Genomic DNA, 18,553 nt, shown 5'->3' on the forward strand with positions numbered 1-18,553 from the left:
AGCCCTGCAAAGCACCACAGCTCCATTTATAATGAAAATGTTGACATAATTCCATGTTCAGCTAATATATTTTCAGTTTGGGAGTGCTCAGATCTTTGACAGGGTATTAACATTTTCTTTGGAAGGCAAGCATTTTCCCAAAAGCCTAATTGAGTTGAAAACTGGACTTCTTATTTAAAATAATAGTGTATGTGAAAATTTTAAGCCAGAGCAGGCTTCAGATTGACTGCTTCTCTTTTTACTTGCTTCCCATTACTCAGAATCACTATCACTGAGGTCATGTACACACCCAGAAGTTCTGCTGTAAAGCTGAATAGGGCACTCACAAAGCTCCTTAGAAATAAAGAGTTGTGGCATATGTTCATGACGCTACTACTTCAGGTGTTGAAAGGGCAGGAAGGCAGTCTAGATATGTAGGGGAAACAAAAGAAATCAGAGTTCAAGAAATAGTTAAAAAACACAGTGGCTTTCTTTCTAAGTAAATAAAAAACCTTTTTCAATCAAATATCTTCCATCTCCCTGATCAAACAGAAGAAAAATCACTTTCCAGAAGCTTTTCATTCAGAAAGTCCCTCATAAGGCAGCTGAACTTAGGGCAAGACAGGGCAGCAAGGAACAAAGGGTTTGGGGGCAGAAGGGGAGCTATAAGAACAATATAATCCCCATCTGTACTGCCTCACACACCTAAGCTCTCAATTTTTCCTTTATTAATGGTTTATTTGTTTTCTTTGTTTCCTTTTTAAGAGATTACCTCTGGATTAGGGTCTGGAAAACACAGTGTCTGTGTGGACATCAAGGCTTGAACTGGTGTGAATACATTGCTGTAAATACGCGTTGGTATAGCTCTGCTGATAACCTTTCAAGTATGACTGTACCTAAGACAACCTATAGCTTGTCGGTATAGCACTGTTGGCTCAAGTTCTCGCTCAGATGTTGCTCTTGGTTTGAGTTCTGCCCACACACACATAAAACCTCTTAACTTGAGCACAGTGGCACTTTTAACTCAGTTTGACTTGCCTGGGCTGGAGACAGGTTAAAATATAAGTGAAGTCCTTAGTTTTCTATTGCCTTGTTGTAATTCCTTCCATGTGCCCAGTCAAGATAAATTCTCCCATGGTAAAGAAATCTGTAGCTCAGTTTACAGTGGTGCTAAGAATCATGCTAAGAAATGCCATACATGAAGGTATGCAACATCAGTCATGGAAGAGAAATGTCACTGTGTGGCATTTCCACAGCAGCCAAACTAACTCAGGAAGGGTAATTTGAGTGGAACTGGGCAACCGTTTTTTAAGGAGCACTAGTTTTGCCAGAAAATAAAGTTTTGGAAGAATAAAACTCTCTGTGAAATTGATACTTCAAATCTAGAGAATAGTTCTAGCCAAAAAAACATGGGAAAGAATGTTGAAAATGTCAAGATACTTCTTTTTGACGACTTTCAAGGAAAAAAAATAACTCGTCAACTTTTCATTTCTAAACAGCATTTTTCATTTTGGAACTGACTTACATCTTGAAAACAAAGGGAAAAGTTTTTTCAGAGGGTAAAACAATCAAAAAATAAATGAAATACATTCTGTTGATCTGAAACTAATTTTCCTATTTTCTGTTTCTGTTAAATTTCTCTGTAAAAAAAAACAAAGCGTAGTTTATCTTAGGGTGAAGCAAATTGGTTTTTTTTCTACTTTGATTGCCTTATTGGAAAAAAAAATATTCATGGAGCCATAAACTTGGGAAGACATAGCTCAAATTAGCTGTAGAGTAAGGTCACTACTACAGAAAGCCAGTAAATATCTGTATCTGCTTGAGTAGGATTCAAATTGCAGTAGTAAGAAAGGAAAATAAACCATAAGTAAATAACCAATTGACTGTATCTCAACAGAGGACAGGCTTTAAGAAACTAAATCAGAACTAGCAAAACATGCAGATTCCTTTCTCTTCCTTTTTTTTTTTTTCTTGTTTGATCTTGGCCATTCAGAGTATCCTTTCTATCCCTGGCTAATAATAGGAGCAGGAACTCTGCTCTGGAGTATTTTGTACCTGTCATCACACCTGATGCATTGGGTATGAGTTCTCTTTGGCCTGCGAAACTCTGCTACAGACTGTACTTCTTTCCTTTTTGGGTCCTGGAGATGAGAAAGTTTTAACAGTGTGGTGCAAACTGTCTGTTCAGGAAACTGAATCTATATGATGTCTAGGAAGCATGAAATCTTTCCCTGAACACAGGCTTATGCATCACTTGAATTCCACAGATGTCCTTAAAACAAGACTTAAGTAACATGTAAGGGATATGCCTTGGGCTGGCTCTGGGCTCACAAGTTGCATTTCTTTTTTTTTTTTTTTTTCCTGAAAATGCCATGTTACTATCAGGTTCATCTGCCTTTCTGAATTTACTTTACATTTTCTTATTTTGTAAAAAGCCTAATAGAGCAAGACCTTCAAATGTTGTTAAACCATTAATACAAAACACTGTCATTAGAAATAACGTATTTTTTCACTTAGGTAATCGCAGTTTGCAATTACCTGAAAACGCACTGCCCCCAAAGCCTCTGTCAGGTACAGTAAACTTTTTCATCAGCTGCCCTTCACTGCTATATAGGATGTTTATCTATTGTTAAACCACACTCATTTTCCATCCCACTTCATTTAAACTGTGCCCTTTTGAAACACAACATCTAATTAACTTATTGATTTTTTTTTCCACAATAGATCATTAAGGCTAAAGAAAAGGTCATCTGGCTATGCCAAGTTTGTACATTTGAGTAGAAAATGAAGGATCTGTGGTAGTGTTATATAGAACTAGTAATTTTGTGAGCAGGACAATTTAGGAAATTTGGTTCCCTGTAGGTTTGTGAGTTCTTTAGCATCTAATACTGTTGTTGAGCTAATTTAGCAGGCTTTTTATCCCCGGGAAGGGCAAGAGGCAGTCAGAAAACCATTGGACCACACTTTAAAAAAATGTACAGATTCCTAAAGATACATTTAGGCATCAGTGGGATTTTCTGAAACCCAAGTGCCAGTGATACTGCTATTGTACGTGCTTTTAAAATCCTACTTGGCATCTCTTTGCATCTCAGGTCAAACCAGACCTCTAAGATCTTTACAGACCTTTAGAGATCTGCCTACAAAGTCCACAGTGATACTACAATGGTCAAGAATAATATATTTTTCCTAATGGGTAGCTTGTTCTATATACTGCTAACACTGGGAGGGGAAGGAGGGTTGGTTTTTCTTGCAGCATTCTCAGAAAAAAAAAAATCTATAAATAGGTAAAACAGAAACTTGGCATTTAGTCTCAGTTACTTTCCCAAACAGACTGCAGGAATTTGCACAGACGATCATGAAAAGTCCCAGTCCTACACTGAAAATTAATCTCCCACCCAAGCTATAGGAAGTCCTTGCACAATCCTCTTTGCAAGCTTCAGAGTGTGAGAAAGGGATGCAGAACAGGTAAATAATGACATACAGCCAGGCAAAATGTGTATTCACGATGATGCATGATCTGGCAGGATGCATGTAAATTATATGTTCCTAGCCCCCATCACAGTCAGTTACGACGTGCGCTTCATGCATATCAAATACGACATATGGTGCCATTTACAATAGCTGTGACTGGGCACACTGCATGTCATTTATGACACACACCACCACTGTCTCTCGCAGAAGATGGGATTAAATGACTCACCCCAACAAACTTCCTGAGAAATTCCCTGGAGGATTCAACGTCTATATTGGAGAGCTCAATGTAGTCTCCCATCATGCCCTCTTCTGTGGCTGGTACCTCCTGGTAGAAGTGTTTGGCCCTGGCGTAGAACTGCATCTCCCCATTGATAACTTGACTTGTTAAAGCGTAAAGTTTCACTGTAGGCAGATAAATCATTGTTTTATTGTTAATGACAGATATTTCTGGGTTAGTTTTATTGTTCTGGAGGCATGGTGGTGAAGAGCTATGAATCTAGTTGAGCCTCCATATCAGCAAACCTCTGTTTCAAAAGCAAAGGTAGAAGGAAGGGTGTTGGATTTAATCCTGCAAGGCTTTGAAAGGACACAGCACCTCTTGGGCATATTCAGTGCCTCCCAGGCTCAGACCTCGTTTGTCATTACACAGCACAATTTCCCATCAGTGAAAAATCATTTCAGTTTGAAGATGAACATTCATGCCAAAGAGAGAAATGGGGTTGGTTTTCTCCCAGAATTGCTGTGGGCAGAGTTTATTGCTGTACAGAATCCACACTTCTGCTGTCACAAACCTAACTGCTCCTTACGGCCTGCACATTTCCATATACGCTTTCTAGCCATTGACAGCTGTGCAGAGAGAGTATCACAAGAGTGCAGATGAATGAGACACTTGCTCTCGTTTATTTTTAGTGATACTGTACAGTCTGGGGCACTGCAAGTAAACTGAACCCAAGAGCAGATGGTACTCTCAGGCCTAGAAGACTATACAGGGAGGAAGATAACTTAGAAGAGAGAGTCCTAGATTTTCTTCTGTCATAGATCAAGGAGCAAAATAATAAAGCTCCTGTGTGCAGAGGCTTGGATATTTCTTTTCAGTGCTTGGCTATTTGCTGGTAATAAACAGCAACCATATATTTGAGGCTGTTTTATTAGAACCTGTGAGTTCTGTTGGGTAAAGGCTTATTTTCCCCCATTGTCTGAAGAACTGAGATCTATGTGCTGCATCTGTTTCTCTTCTATACTTGTTGTGTATTGCATATCAAATGTAGTTATGTTTCATGGCTCAAAAGTTGGGACGCAGGCAGGCCAGAAACAGTTTGGAAACCAGCAACTCTTGCTGTCCCCCCCACATACAGGTGCACGGGCATTTTCCTGCGTGTACGACAAGGAGCTGTTCCCAGCCAGGCCTTCCAACAAAATCACGACTACAAGCCTGGGGTGAAAGCCAAGCAATAAGGAGGGATGGAGTCACGCTGGGAACGTCTTCGTGAGCACCACTTTGCAGTGTGAACCCAGCCCTGCTGCAGATTACAGCGTGCTCAAGGAACTGGAAGCAAGCAAGCAGCAAACACGTTTGTGTTAAGGGCAGTGGGAAGGGAGACCTCCCTGCAGGCTGAGCAAACAGGACAAGGGAGCAGGACTTAGTTGCTGCTCAACATTTGCCTTCTGTGGGCTGAATCTTTAAAACTGCTGCTGTTAACGCTGGCAAGGCTCTGAACAGGCCATGCCTTGCTTGCCCCGCTGGGAGCAGGAACTATGCCCTCCACTCAGAGGATGAGAGTTAGGCCAGAGACCCCGAACATAAGCCTGGAATGTATTTATTGAGGGCAAGCAAGCTCAGCAGGGAATGATAAGTGTGTGCCTGCCCATCCTCAGCAGGAGAATGACATTTTGGAGGCAAATGAGGGGGGACAAAGGAAGTAGGACGGAGAATAATTACCACCAAGGACCACTCAGAACAGAATAGTGCTATTGGGTTACACACCAGCAGCATGCCCGGCATATCCTTCATCCAACAAAAGCAGCATTACCAGCCCCTCTTGTCATCACCTGCTTAAGTCAACTGCCGAACGGATACTATTAAAGCTTTAATCCATTACACATTTATGTTATGCCTGAGAAATTTATACCACAAGAAGCACTGAGCCCAGCAAGGGTCAAACCTGGGAGTTTTACACACTCCGCTGATTATATTCACATTCTCAGAAGAAACCATTTAGCTGCAGAAATTAATATGAAAGGGGCAGCAGCCAATCCCCAGCACAACTTGGCCAGGGTGGCTCCCAGAGCCTGGGAAATAAAGGCTCCATTGGTGGTAGGGATTCTTCCAGTAAATGATCTCCATCCTCCCCCGGGAGCGGCACCAGCTTGTTTTCTCTGGGTCTTTTTTTCTCCATTTCAGATGCCAGCCTGTCTGGTGAACAGAACTGAATCCCTGGATGCTGCTTTACAAGATCTTCCCTATGAGAGCCCAGTGATGATTTCTAGGGTTTGTTTAATGGAACTATCAAGGGACTGTGATTTATCCCGTTCCGCTAGACTGAAGGGAAATGCATTTACAGGCTGTCTGCACACTAGGACAGGGTGTTGCAGGCAGCTGGCAGCACGAATGACAAATATTCAGGGTCCTTCTACTCAATACATGAGCCTGACCCGAGGCAACACATGGAGACGATATGCTGCTCAGGATATCAGATCTGTAGTGTGCGCTCTCAGATTTCTCACTCAGAACCAGTGTCAGACTCGCAGAATGCCTGCCGGGACTCGCATGCATACACCAGCTGACTTCGGCTCCTCCCTGGCCAGCTGGGGCCCCAGAGCCCTGCCTTATGTGCTGGCATCTGAAACCACCTCTGGCCTGAACATCCACAGGGTTTTCTCTACCCAGCGAACTTTGCAAAGATCTTTTTGTGCAAGTGTCCCCTCTGAGGGCATGCAAGGACACCGGCTAAAAGGGTGGCACTGTACCCAAAGCCTCCTCCTGCAGGGCCACAGAATCTCGCTCCCGGAGTGTGCAATCTACACAGATGATTTCCACCTCTCGCTCCCTCGGTGTTTCTCCTCCCTCTCATGAATTTGCATCGCTGCCAACTCTCCCAACCCACAACCCAATTTTCCAGACACAACCAATCAACCTCACCTCTGATCTGCCTCGCAGCTGTGCCTGGCATGCAGGCTCGAGCAGCAGGAGCAGAGGGAGCAGGGGGTTTGCCAGCTTGCAGGAATCTACCGCAAAAGAGAAGTGCGAGGAGACACATGTCCTTGGTGGCAGTTAGTGTTGCAGCTCTGCTCCAGCACGCCTCCCCCTCATCACAGGACCTGTCTAGCCAGAGGCATCTTCCCATTCCGCGACCCACGTGGGACTATCTCCTGCATCAGGAAATGAAATACTTGTGAGGTCTGTTACTGACACACAGCCTGATTTCAATGTGCTCTGCAAAGCAGGGCACAGGCAGGACAGGATGATGGAGCCTGTAAGTCTCACACAGACTGGGGGGGAGAAGCAGCTTTCACAAAGTTTGCAGTGTTAACTTAGGTGCCTTGTAATATTTCGTGTTAGGAATGTGTTTCTAGTAAAGCGAGAAGAAACTTTTTTATCATGGCATACAGCCTCTCAGCTGAACCTGCTGGCAAGACCCTCGAGCAGCGAAGGCTAAAATGAACCCACTGGAAAGGAGGCTGAGAGCAGAAACCGGCTCCCAAAGGTCACCCGCAGGCATGAGGTGTTAGCAATTTTCAGTTGCTGCAGACGTGGTCTGGATGCTGAGTGGTGACCTAGTTCTGAATGCCAGCCCCTGGACTAGACAGAGAACATCTACCTAAGCCCTTTTTCCCTGTAAAGTCCAAAAATGCTATCTCCATTTTTTTTGATGGATCAGCTCAAAATTTTGTTTCCCTTTTCTGCTCTCAAGCTCTAGAGAAATGGAACCCCATAATACACAGGATTGGGCACAATCCCAACCTGCAGTACGGGTTCTTGGTTGCAGGGTTTGCTCAGCTAAATTTCCCTGGCAGAAGTAAATGTTGCAAATAATTTTTTTGAAGTTTTTATTTGTGAACATTATTTTGTGGCTCCAACTGCTTTCTGCAAGATATTGAACTAATTCCAGTTTGGCTGGGTATTCCCTTTTAAATGCAACATCTGCTTTGTGCATCAGCTGAAAAATAGTTAGTTACTCTGGGTGCAGAGTAGAATTCACCTCTCTACTATGGTCCGAGAACCATTTAAACTCTGTTTTATAGAGGATGAACATCAGCCCACCCCCAAAGCAGATTTTACTTAGACACGTGCCTCACATACTGAAATATTTGGCTCTGTGGACTGATCATCTGAGTTTTCCACTGCAGATCTCACCCCACTGGCACCAAGTCCCACAGCCCACGTAAACACATGCACTATTTCCAAAATCTGAGTAGCTTCATTAAAGTCCACTGGGCTTAGGGGCATTCACACACATTTAAGTACGCTGTTGGATCAGGGCCTAAAGTTACTCATGTCTTTTATTTATAAATGTTACCCCAGCCTGTAAAAATGACATGTTTCTCTTAACAGGCTGTGATACCAGATATGCTCAGCTCATAGGTAAACATGCCTAAGTGCTCCCCCACTGAACCTAGGGACAGAGGGGTGGGGGAGTGTGGAGTTTGCATGGCTTGAAGTAAACTTTGTACCTTGCCGCCTCTTGGTTGCAAGGAAAGTTTCAATGTGAGGCCTGACTTCAGTGTAATTATTCATGCGTAGGGTTAAGCACACGCATAAGTACCCTGCTAGGTCAGAGTCTTGGTGTTGTAGTAGTGGTTTAATTCTGTTTACACAGAGATATCTGGATCTAGCCCTGAAGTTCAGTTCATTTCTGGTCAGTTCCTCTCTGAACTGAACTGGAAAATGACATTCTGCAGAGATGTTCGGACCTGCCACATTCTTTTCTCTCCATCACAGAGAGCACAGGATCACAGGATAGTCTGGATTGGAAGGCACCTAAAGAGGTCGCTAGTCCAAACTTCTGCTCAAAGCAGGGACAGAAATGAGGTTGGATGAGGTTCCTCTGGACTTTATTCAGCTCAGTCTTGAAAGCCTGCAGTGATGCAGAATTGTATAACCTCCCCGGGCAACCTTTTCCAAGGCCTGACTGTCCACACACAAAGATTTTTCCTTATAGCCAGTCTCAACTTCTCTAGTTTCAATTTATGCCCACTGTCTCTTGTCCTCCATCTCACACCACTGTGAAGAGCTTGGCTATTCAGGTCACTGATAAAGATGTTAAATAGGACAGTTCCCCATGAATTCCACTGACCTTGAGATTGAATATGACATATTGCCATGACTTTCTGAGCCCAACCACCCGACCATTTCTTACCCATCTGATTGTTCACCCATCCAGACCATGACATGCATACTGTGGACTCACAGTACATTTTCCATGGGGTCCAACTGATTTGGGTATGCTGGCAATAAAGTGGAAAACTTTAGAGAAGCTCTAATAATGACTCAGAGCATGAAAAACCTGGCAGAGGGACTCTTCAGTCTGTCAGGTAAACATTTTGCAAAGTTTGTTGGCTAGGAATGGAAATTCAAATAAAATTCAGACCAAAAATGAAATATAGTTTTAAAAGAGTGAAGTAATTAGGCCTGGTAACAGCTTAATTATGTACTGATGAATTCTCAGTCATTTGCAGCTCTTAAACCAAGTTATTTTTGTCTTCATAAATATATACTGTAAGCCAGTCATAAGTTATAAGCATGATCCAGGAACTTTTATGTGAAATTCAAAGCTAGATGTTCATAACAGTACCTTCTAGTCATAAAATGATCTACCAGTACTTACACTAGCAGTTACATTGTAGGAAATCCTGCTCAGTTTCTAATATGTTGTGTTTATTTTCAAAACAAATGAAAGAATAACATTGTCATAGACTTCTTGAGATTACATCGACCTATAATTAACTTTCCTTCCTTTCCATCTTTCCTTCCTTTCCATCGTTCGTAGCTACCTACCACTAGGGACAGGAGTATTTACCTTCCACATTTCATTTTAGATAGCTGAAGATACTGCTGTATGTGAAAAGCCACATCAAAATACTATGAAAACATGGAAATAATTCTTCTCTTTACAGACTCATGAATTCTAGCACCTTGAGCAGAGTTCTTACTGGGGTCTGTACAATCTTACAGACTTGGGTAATCTGCTTGCCTACATGGATCTTTCAATCAGGAAGGAACCCTCAAGAATTCACTCTGAAGCACAGTTTAGTAGGTCGGACAGACACAGCCCTTCCGTCTTAAATTACTACAGTTCTAACACTGAGAGGAAGCCAAATAATTCTGCTTAAAAAGTAACATGGTAACATAATAAAGCTTCAAGTCAAATCTACTTTTTAGGTATACTGTCCTGGGAAAATTCTGGTTCTTATTCAGGGTCAAAGTTTCATAAGAAATTAACATTCTTTTCCTGCATGTAAAAAAAAAATCTTGGCATCCTGTACTTTTCACTGAAATTAGGCTATAAACAAATGTTTTCGAAGCATATTCCTCCCAGATAACTGGGCTAGACAGCCTGCTGCAGAGATCTGGATTACAGCCTCTTGATAAAAAAACTTAAAAAGCATTACCTTGCAAGCACTTGTCCAAAGCAATCCATATGACAAAGCTAAGGACACACCAAGAAACAACGCAACAGGTATCGGGCAACAGAAAGTACGGCCTGTCAGCTCTGCTACTCCGGGATTTGTCCTTCCAAGTCCCGAATAGGTCAATTCATGTTTTACTTAAATGGTGAGAAGAAAGGGTGCCACCACCCAGAAACTAAACTTTCCTTCACTCTTGTTTTTTTCCTTGCCCTTCTTTATGAATCTGTGGAGTATTCAGGTTAAACAACAGGGTACTGAATTAAAGGGAGAGAGAGAGTAACAAATAGTGTAGCTAGTACTACAGACTCCCTAGCAGGGCTTCTCAAGACTACTATTTTTGTCATTAGCATGTCTGCACCCTGCCATCTAACATGACACGTCCTTCTGGACGTGGTCACACACGCACACATGCTCCTGCCCACGTTACTCACCCAGGGGAAGCTTTTCCAGCAGATAAAGGTAACTCTGAAAGAAGTCATTCTGGATTGCCTTATGCAAGTCAAAGGACATGCTGTGGCGACAGAGTTCTTCATCTGTTTTGTGCCAGCGTGACTTGAAAGCCAAATGTGCTCCTTTATATGCCATGATGAAGACGTTTTTCGCAACGCAGACGGTTGTTGTGCCTGGTGCCTCCTGAAGGACCTGTCCTTCCAAAGAGACAGAGGCAGCGTCATTTAAACTGTGGCACTGTGCTGTCATTCTATATTGGGGTGTGTGTCTAGAGCAGCGCAGGGGGCGGAGGCGGGCGAGAGGGGATTGAGAAACGCTGGCTGTTGGCACTTCCTCAGAGTAATCTCTGGAGTGTCGCCCTCTGAAACAAGCAGGTGCTGGAAAGCGATAAAAAACTCAACCAGGAAATTGCTTAGCCAGGGTAAAAGTATATCTACTCCAAAAAAGAGTGGCTTTAATTCAGTTACGTTTTTCTTTCCCTAATCTATTCAGCCTTCACTTCAAAGCAACTGAGATACTATCCAGGGTCTCCCATCTCCCTCTTTAATCTCACAGGGCAATTTTGTTTCTCTGTCTCTCCCTCAGTATTTGTTTTTCAGTCTGGGGGTGGGGGGCAAGAGGAAGGCCAGAAGACCAGAACATGGGCATACCTTTATCCAAATTGTGTGCCCTAGTAAATTGTGATAATTGCAAGCAATGAGAAAACAATAGGTTCAACTTCATGCTTTGCCGCTGCATATGGCAAGACAAGCTCTTCTCTACACACTGTAGGGTCTGCCTGGGGTTATTTAAGCTGTTTAAATGGTACAGAGTATCTCATCTGCAGAGGCTGGCTGGAAGAAATTGCTGTCTGGGAGCAGCCAGGGAAGGGTAAGAGCTTTTGTTTTAGCTAACAAAATGCATGGAAGAACAAAAGGAGATAAACTGCCTATTAATAAACTTGGACAAATACATTAGCTGGAAAAGAGGGGGAGGTTCAGGCTATTACAACAGCAAAATTCTGGAAGAGAGGGAGTAGGGTCAAAAGCTGAAATGCTTTTAGGATGGAGAATGGTAAGCTGCTGAGGGGAGCTGTGTGCTGTAAGTACATCACATCCCAGAGCAGGATCAGGCCCTCAGCAAGCAACAAGGACAGAAACGTACTGCTTCAAAATCTTTTTCGTCACTCAGCAGCTCGGGCACTCACTGTGGTACAGATTCACATCTGCTGAGCTGCAAAGGTACCTGGCAAGGTACCTCTGGGGACTTTGTGCCGATGGCACTGACCTCCACACGTTGTGCCTGGGAGTCTGACCTGCCTGGTCAGCGCTGTGAACCGACTCCGTTGCCAGAAATGTGCAAGAAGGGAGGCAGAAACATGCAGCTGAGGATGGGGTGGGGAGAGTGGAATCATGGCAGGGGTTAGAACAGCTCTGGGGCCACTGCACCAAAGCCTGAGACCTCCATTGAACAGAGAGCTGCATTCTTCACCCCTCCTTAGAAATTTCATCCATTCCTTGAAATAACTCAGACTCAATTTTTCTTCCGTGCTATAATCTAGCAGAGAAGCATAAGGCTTTCTCCAACTGTTTTTGATATATCTGGGCCCAGACACAATCCTGGTTTATCTCCTGGTTTTCTCACAAATCTGGCCCTTTCTCTTTGCTTATCTATTTCCAGCCACTTGCCAGTTAGTGCGCCAGGAACTGATGTCTCAAGACAGCATGTGAATGCTTCGGAAAGACGTTGCACAAGCTCACTTTGTCACCGACAAAAGACAACCCTAGGAACTCACGGCCCACCTGCTCCGCATTTGACATCGTGCTTCACATTTGTCAAGGCTCTGGTTTTGGCAATGTCCATTGTGTAGCACAGTGACCTCTCTGCTTAGAGACAGAAAAGACTCCAAGCATGAAACCTAAGCCGTGGTGTCTCCTAGTGGAGTCGAGTGCTAGGACAGCACGGTTGAGCGTGCTGGGACCACAGCCTCAGGGCTCCTCATAGCTTTGATACTCACAGGGTCACTGAACGTGGTTCACTGGATTGCTTCTTCACACAGAGTGTTGGTTTTAACTGGTTTTTGTCCCACTTAGAAAGAGTGAAGATCCATGGAAGGTTGCATAAACACTCATTATATTCATTCTATTTGCATGTAATCAAGACTAAATCCCTGTTCAAAATAGCTTTATAATCTAAGAATTACACTAATGGAAGCACACTGAGTCCTCAGATGCTAGGGCAGCTGAGTAGGTGAATCACAACAGCACCAGGACTTTTAAAGCACTTTCAAAGCACTTCCTATTGCTGTCAAAGGTTAGACAGAAACAGATTATGCCCAGAAGTGGCCTATGAAAAAGGCCACAGAAGTTGTATTTTTTTTTTCAAATAGTGGATGCCGTATTTTCTGCCTATTTGTCAGCAGCAGCATTTCAATGTCTCCTGCTAAGAACTACTCACGACTCTGCTTGCTTCACACTGCCTCCTAACTCCTCGTTTTCAGCAGGATTGGTACTGATCTACCTAGAAGCTGCAAACAGTTCGTGCACTAATATATAGCCTATATCTCCATTAACAAGAACAGTGGAGATTGAGTATGGGTACAGTGGCACCCATACTACTTGTAGTGTCACTGCTGAAATGTGAGTCAGCCCATCTCCCAACTTCAGCTTCCTTTCCCAAATGGCCATTTGACTCTTTCTGAAGTTTTCTGAGGCAGACAAGCCTACCTTTTTTTTGGTAGTTGAGACTCTCGAAGAGTCTGGACTTCTGGGTGAACTGAAGTCCTACACTAAAATAACAGTAGACACAGCCATAATGCATGACAGTCATTGCCTTAAACAGCTTCTCGTCTAAAATAAGGATGTGTTTGTATTTAAGAGAGTAAACAAATAGTTTCTCCGTCTTCTTCCTCCTCCCTGTGAGATCAGGCAGCCCAAGGACATCAGGTTTATCACAGACTAAAATGAAGGATCAGCTAGAGTGGCTCCTAGCTAGAGTTAAAATACCTGCGGCTGATCTCTGCCTGAGGGTAGCAGATTTAAAGTAAGGTATCAGATGGCTTATGATGAGTCACTGCAAGATCCAAAGCAGATCTGCTTGTTGGAGCATCAGGGAGAGCTTGAACTTACTTTTATACTAGTAGGCAACTGCCTCTGCAGATCTGAGCTATGCTTGCTACTTCTGAAACACATCAGCTGCACAGAAGAGAAAAAGGGAAACATGTGCACTAGCTCCACATATCATGCAGGTCACAAAGGGTCAATTTGGCCTTTAAATTACTGTGTTCTGCTTACAAAACACCTGGTATGCAATGTGATTTCCACACGGACAGGCCATCAGGATTGCTGTAAGATGTCTCTTTATCTTAAAAAGGCATCTATATTAATTCTTCTCCCTTGTGCTCATGCCTGGCATACGATGTCAGCAATAAATGCGGTTAAAGCGAGTAATTTTTGTTTTATCTTTGACAACAAGTTTTTAAAAGTTCCTGAAAACCACAGGATCATGTTGATAGAAGAGGCAGAGGCAGAGAGCACACGTGCAGCTATGAGGGCAGTGAAGAACAGCTGCAGGTTGGACGGCAGGTGGTAACCTTTATAACCGACTTCGCTGCAGCCAGAAAAGCAACTGCCTGTATTGTTCTGACTGCAGCTCCAGCCGCTTATTCAGTGCAACAGTGGATGCCAGCGCCTGGGTGCCGAGCTGGGAAATAGCAATATGACAATGAATGAACTAATTGTCTGACTTGTTAAAGTCCAGAACTCTTAGTCACAATCCTCACCCACCTAAACTCCACTCATGGGTCCAATTAGACTCAGCGATCTTCAGACGTATTGCTGTGAAAATAATTAGTTTTTCAGTTGAGTGCAGAATTGAGAAAAAACAGCGTTTTGGGTAGATGAGAAACTGAAATATTTCTCGTCTCAGACGAATAAAAAAATTCTGTGTCAGGCCAAATAAAATGTTTTGTTTTGTTTGCAGGGTTACTTCCCTTCTACTTCTTTGTTTATTTGTAATTAAATTTAGGTAAATGTGGTTTCAGTGTACCATTTACAAGTGCAAACAATAATGTTGTTGTCACCAGTAGACCAGTCAGTCTCGCAAAATCACTCTGTGGCAAAAGGACACAAGGAAATGCAGAGCAAAACAGGTCCTTGGGCAAAGACCCAATCCCTGGGATAAGACTTCGGATCTCTCATGAGAAATCCTCTCTTTGAAGCACATTTCCAAAGCAGAGTTCACTGCCTGTAGGTCAGGATGACTCACGCCCTTCGGGGCATATCCTGCACAATTCCCGTGCCCTTTCGCGGGTACAGTCACAGCAGCAATCTGTTATCATTTATGCAATTGGAATTTAGCAATCTGGAATTCCATCTAAAGCAACAAAACGCAGCATGTGAGCCCTATGGGTAAAGACATTATAATTCATGTAAATGAAATTGGCCAGAGCTTTATCCCTATGGAGGGAATACACAGTTCTTGCCTTCAAATCCTTCTAGCTCTGGAGCCAACACTAAATTACGTTTTTAAGGGAGCGAGTGAAGCCAGTCTTAGGTAGGAGTGGGAACCTGCCTCATGATGTCTCAAGCACAGCGACAGTCACAGTGGGGCCCTGATTTGGAGATCCATAAACAGTATGCTAACGCAAATAGCGATATTTGGGGAGGACTCCTGCATGCTTTGGCTGGGAGGATTTTATTTGGTTCTGGTTAGGGACTCTCAGTAGTGCTGGGGCTGGAGGGAAGGAAGGGCAGGGTTCCTGATGAAACTGCAGCGGGGGCTGCTCTGTTGTTCTTGATAAGAAGCATGACAGCTGTGCCCACAACATCTGGTTTTTATTGAACCCTAGTGAGAGTTCCTTGCTGAGTCTCTTCCACCCCATATGTGGTGGTTTAATTGATGGAGCCTGAGAAGGTTTTAGGTCCAGCGTGGAATGCCGCCTTTCACTGTGATATGTGACTCCAGATACAGTAAGGGCTGGGCTGCTTAGAGTCATCTTTTAAAAGCATTTCTTCTCAATATTGTATTTTGTATATATTGCCCTCTGTTGGCTCGAGTGCATGATAAAGCTCCTTCTCTAGGTGAAAGCTAACAAAAACCTCCTTCTGGGTGAGTGGCAGGGCTTGTGGGTTTGGAAAATGCAGGATCAAGTTAGCTGCAGCCCTGCGTGTGCGTGCGTGCACAGCTCACATCCCCCATGGCTCTGCGTTTAAGAATGCAGGCACAGCTCTTTAACCAAGGAGGAAGGAGGTCTGGAGACTGGCTGTCTCGGCCACTGTGGCCTGCACATGAGAAGGGAGTTTTAAGGAGTGACCGGAGGGTATAGTGGTTTGGTAAACCAGGATAAAAAGGATGTTGCACGCTCAGGAAACAGTACAAAAATCAACAGAGACAAGCCTGTGGGAGAACTGGGCAAGTGGGAGATAAGCTAGACAATTTCTTTCAGCGCTGGCACATAACTGCCAGAAACACTTTTCTAAAAGGTCTCTCAGAGAGGCTTTATTTTCAATTCCTAAGCAAAAGAAAGATGGCAAACCACACCATCAAAGCTCCTCCTGCACACAGCACTGCCAGAAAAACATGCCTCTCCCACTTCCTTCTCAGTTGGATCCTTCCGACCTAAGGCTTAACACTGACCCATCTGCTCAGACCAAAAAGCATCTCGCCTGGTTAGCTTGTCTCAAATGCCAAATGGCCGCAATGTCTATGGAAGCAGTCTAAATCCACTACCTGATAAATGTGCTTCGGCTGATCAAGCTGCTCCCTCACAGCCAGACTGCATTTTTGTGAACCCCTAAAAAACCCAGGCATGAAAGCTCCAATCCTGGGCATACCAAAACACACACTAGTGATGTGATGGGACATGACGGTGGTGATGCCAGGAGGGGACAGCCCTTCTCTGGAGTGTGAACATAATAAAAATACAGAAACTCCAACCTGAGGAAGTAAAGGGTGCAATTGATAACAACAGATCTGTAGAAAGAAGTGATGTGGGCAGGCCATGGGTTAGGCAGGTCATTTAACCTTCTGCAATTTGCCAGAGAGGGAGCAGGCTTATCAGAGAGGCTGAGTTATAAAGATCCAGGCTTTCAGATCTGGAGTTTTGTGGATCCCTCCCTGCTGTTGTCTAGGAGTGCAAATGTCAGATTGGCATTCCCCTGATCTGGTAGGGCAGCACACTTCATAGCACCAGTGGAGAACATCCTTCTTGTTAGGACAGTTAAAGCTAGACTGGAAAATGTGTTGTTCTGTGAGCTGTAGAGCCACACGATGCTTCTGTCTTACTGCTTCTACCTGAAATAACCTCCATGCCTCCCCTCATTTGCCACCTATTGTGAAAGACGGATCATGGACAAGAGACTGCCTGTGCTGCGGCCAGCATGGAGCTGCTCTGAGACAGCCTGGCCAGCCCATTCATCTGTGTTGTCTGGCTGGCTAGTGTGCAGAGTGACTGACCCCTCGCTGCTGCCAAACAGCTGAACTCCGCTTCGCTCTCCCTCAGCGGAGTTTCTGTCATGGGGTCTTTCTCATCTACCTGGCAGCTGGATTGCACGGACCTCAAGAAATTTAATTAAATTTCAGACGCTGTGCACACAATGGTGACTGCACTTGGCCAAAATGTCAAGTATTAGCCGGAGGAAGAAGAGACCCGATGAATGCAGGGATAGGTAACACAGGATAAAACTCATTTCCTGAGGAAGCCAAAGGAAAACAAGCTGAAAGGGAAAAAGAAAAGTTGATTGTAGGAAATGAGTCTGACAAGTGACCTTGAAAGGCGTCTTCCACCTCTAGCTCCTGAAAAGGTATGGTTTGGCAGAAGCCACAGGGTCCAGGGCAGTTCCAGGGAACTGGAAATTAGAGGGCAGCAGGAGCTGTAAGCAGCATTTTTACTGGATCAGTAGAAGCATCACGAGTACACTAGCCCCTGCGTTTCAGATAGAATGTATCTGTGACATTGCTGGCTGGGTTAACCTTCATCCTTAACTCGTCTTAAATGCATGGAATTTCACAATAGTAGGAACTATGCAGTTAAATCCTGAGCATGCCTTGGAACATTAAACGCAGTTTCTGAAGACTAAGTGGTACTTATCAAGGGGAAAAAAACTAGATTAAGCCCTACTCCTGGGCAGCATAAACTCTAAGGAACATGGATTGCAGGGACTATAAATACAGCTCTTACCAAGAGGAGTGGCGGCAAAAGACACCTTCATTCAGAATTGAAAGTAGAAACACAAATGATGAAGACTGGAAACTATTTGCTTTGCACGAACACTTTCTGTCTGAGCTTGTAGACTAGAAACATTCAAAAGCCAAACGGGTGTGTGTTGTCCCTTGGAACTGAAAAATAATCAAGACATGAAAAGTTCGAGATGGTTAATGCTTCCTCCAGAGGATGGGGATTAGAAGTCTGGGCAAGTAGCAGAGGAGGAAAAAAAGAATAAAATAAAAGAAGAAACTCTTAAGTGACCTGACAAGGGAAACTTAAATCTTATTTTTAAAGGGTTAGGTTGTACTAAAGCTTGAAAAATTAAATCCACAGCTGTCTCCAGAGTACTATATCTCACTAAGAAAGCTTCAAGTAAGTTTATCATGTATCCAACACCTAGACATTGGACCTCAGGGACCACTAGGATAATATTTCCTCTGGATTAGCAAGAAAGCTAGAAAGTGACATTTGTATGAGACTAAGTTTAAGGGGTTTTCTTATTATAAAATGATAAATGAAGAACGAGCTTACTGGGAAGGAAAGCTCTTACAGTTTGTAAATCTAACACATCCCTATTTTTTCTTTAAAAAATGCACTGTTATCTCCTAAATTAATTTTACTTGGTGACATCAGTAATTTGATGTTTCTAAATCTATCATCTTCCCAGTGAGGATCAACAAGTTCTTTATGAGCAATATTTTTAATCTTGTAATCCCCTTTATGAGGAATGCTTTTAATTTCAGAGATCATGAGCACTGGCATCGAGACAATATAATATATATGAAAAAATTCAAGAAAGAAACTATAGGAAACACAGGATGGATCTGGCACAATTAC

General features: G+C 43.5%; 1 protein-coding gene across 20 annotated transcripts in view; it reads right to left on the reverse strand.

Moving 5' to 3' along the window:
* NTMT2 (N-terminal Xaa-Pro-Lys N-methyltransferase 2) overlaps positions 1 to 18,553 on the reverse strand; it is a 61,767-nt gene that overhangs the window by 38,349 nt on the left and 4,865 nt on the right. For 13 of the 20 annotated variants that reach the window (XR_010833215.1, XR_010833211.1, XR_010833205.1 and 10 more), the window contains exons 1-2: positions 10,512 to 10,887; positions 3,680 to 3,855 (exon numbers count right to left, since the gene is read on the reverse strand). Coding sequence is in view for 4 of the 20 variants with exons in the window: in XM_048080332.2 (XP_047936289.1) it covers positions 3,680 to 3,855; positions 10,512 to 10,779 (444 nt within the window). In the remaining 16 variants the exon portion in view is untranslated. Of the gene's footprint in view, positions 1 to 3,679; positions 3,856 to 6,592; positions 6,823 to 10,511; positions 10,914 to 18,553 lie in introns of those variants that run through there. The other 7 variants (XR_010833217.1, XR_010833216.1, XM_048080335.2 and 4 more) reach the window with 6 other exon arrangements.

This window comes from Anser cygnoides, chromosome 8 (genome assembly GCF_040182565.1).
Source record: "Anser cygnoides isolate HZ-2024a breed goose chromosome 8, Taihu_goose_T2T_genome, whole genome shotgun sequence".
Classification (NCBI taxonomy): Eukaryota; Metazoa; Chordata; class Aves; order Anseriformes; family Anatidae; genus Anser; species Anser cygnoides.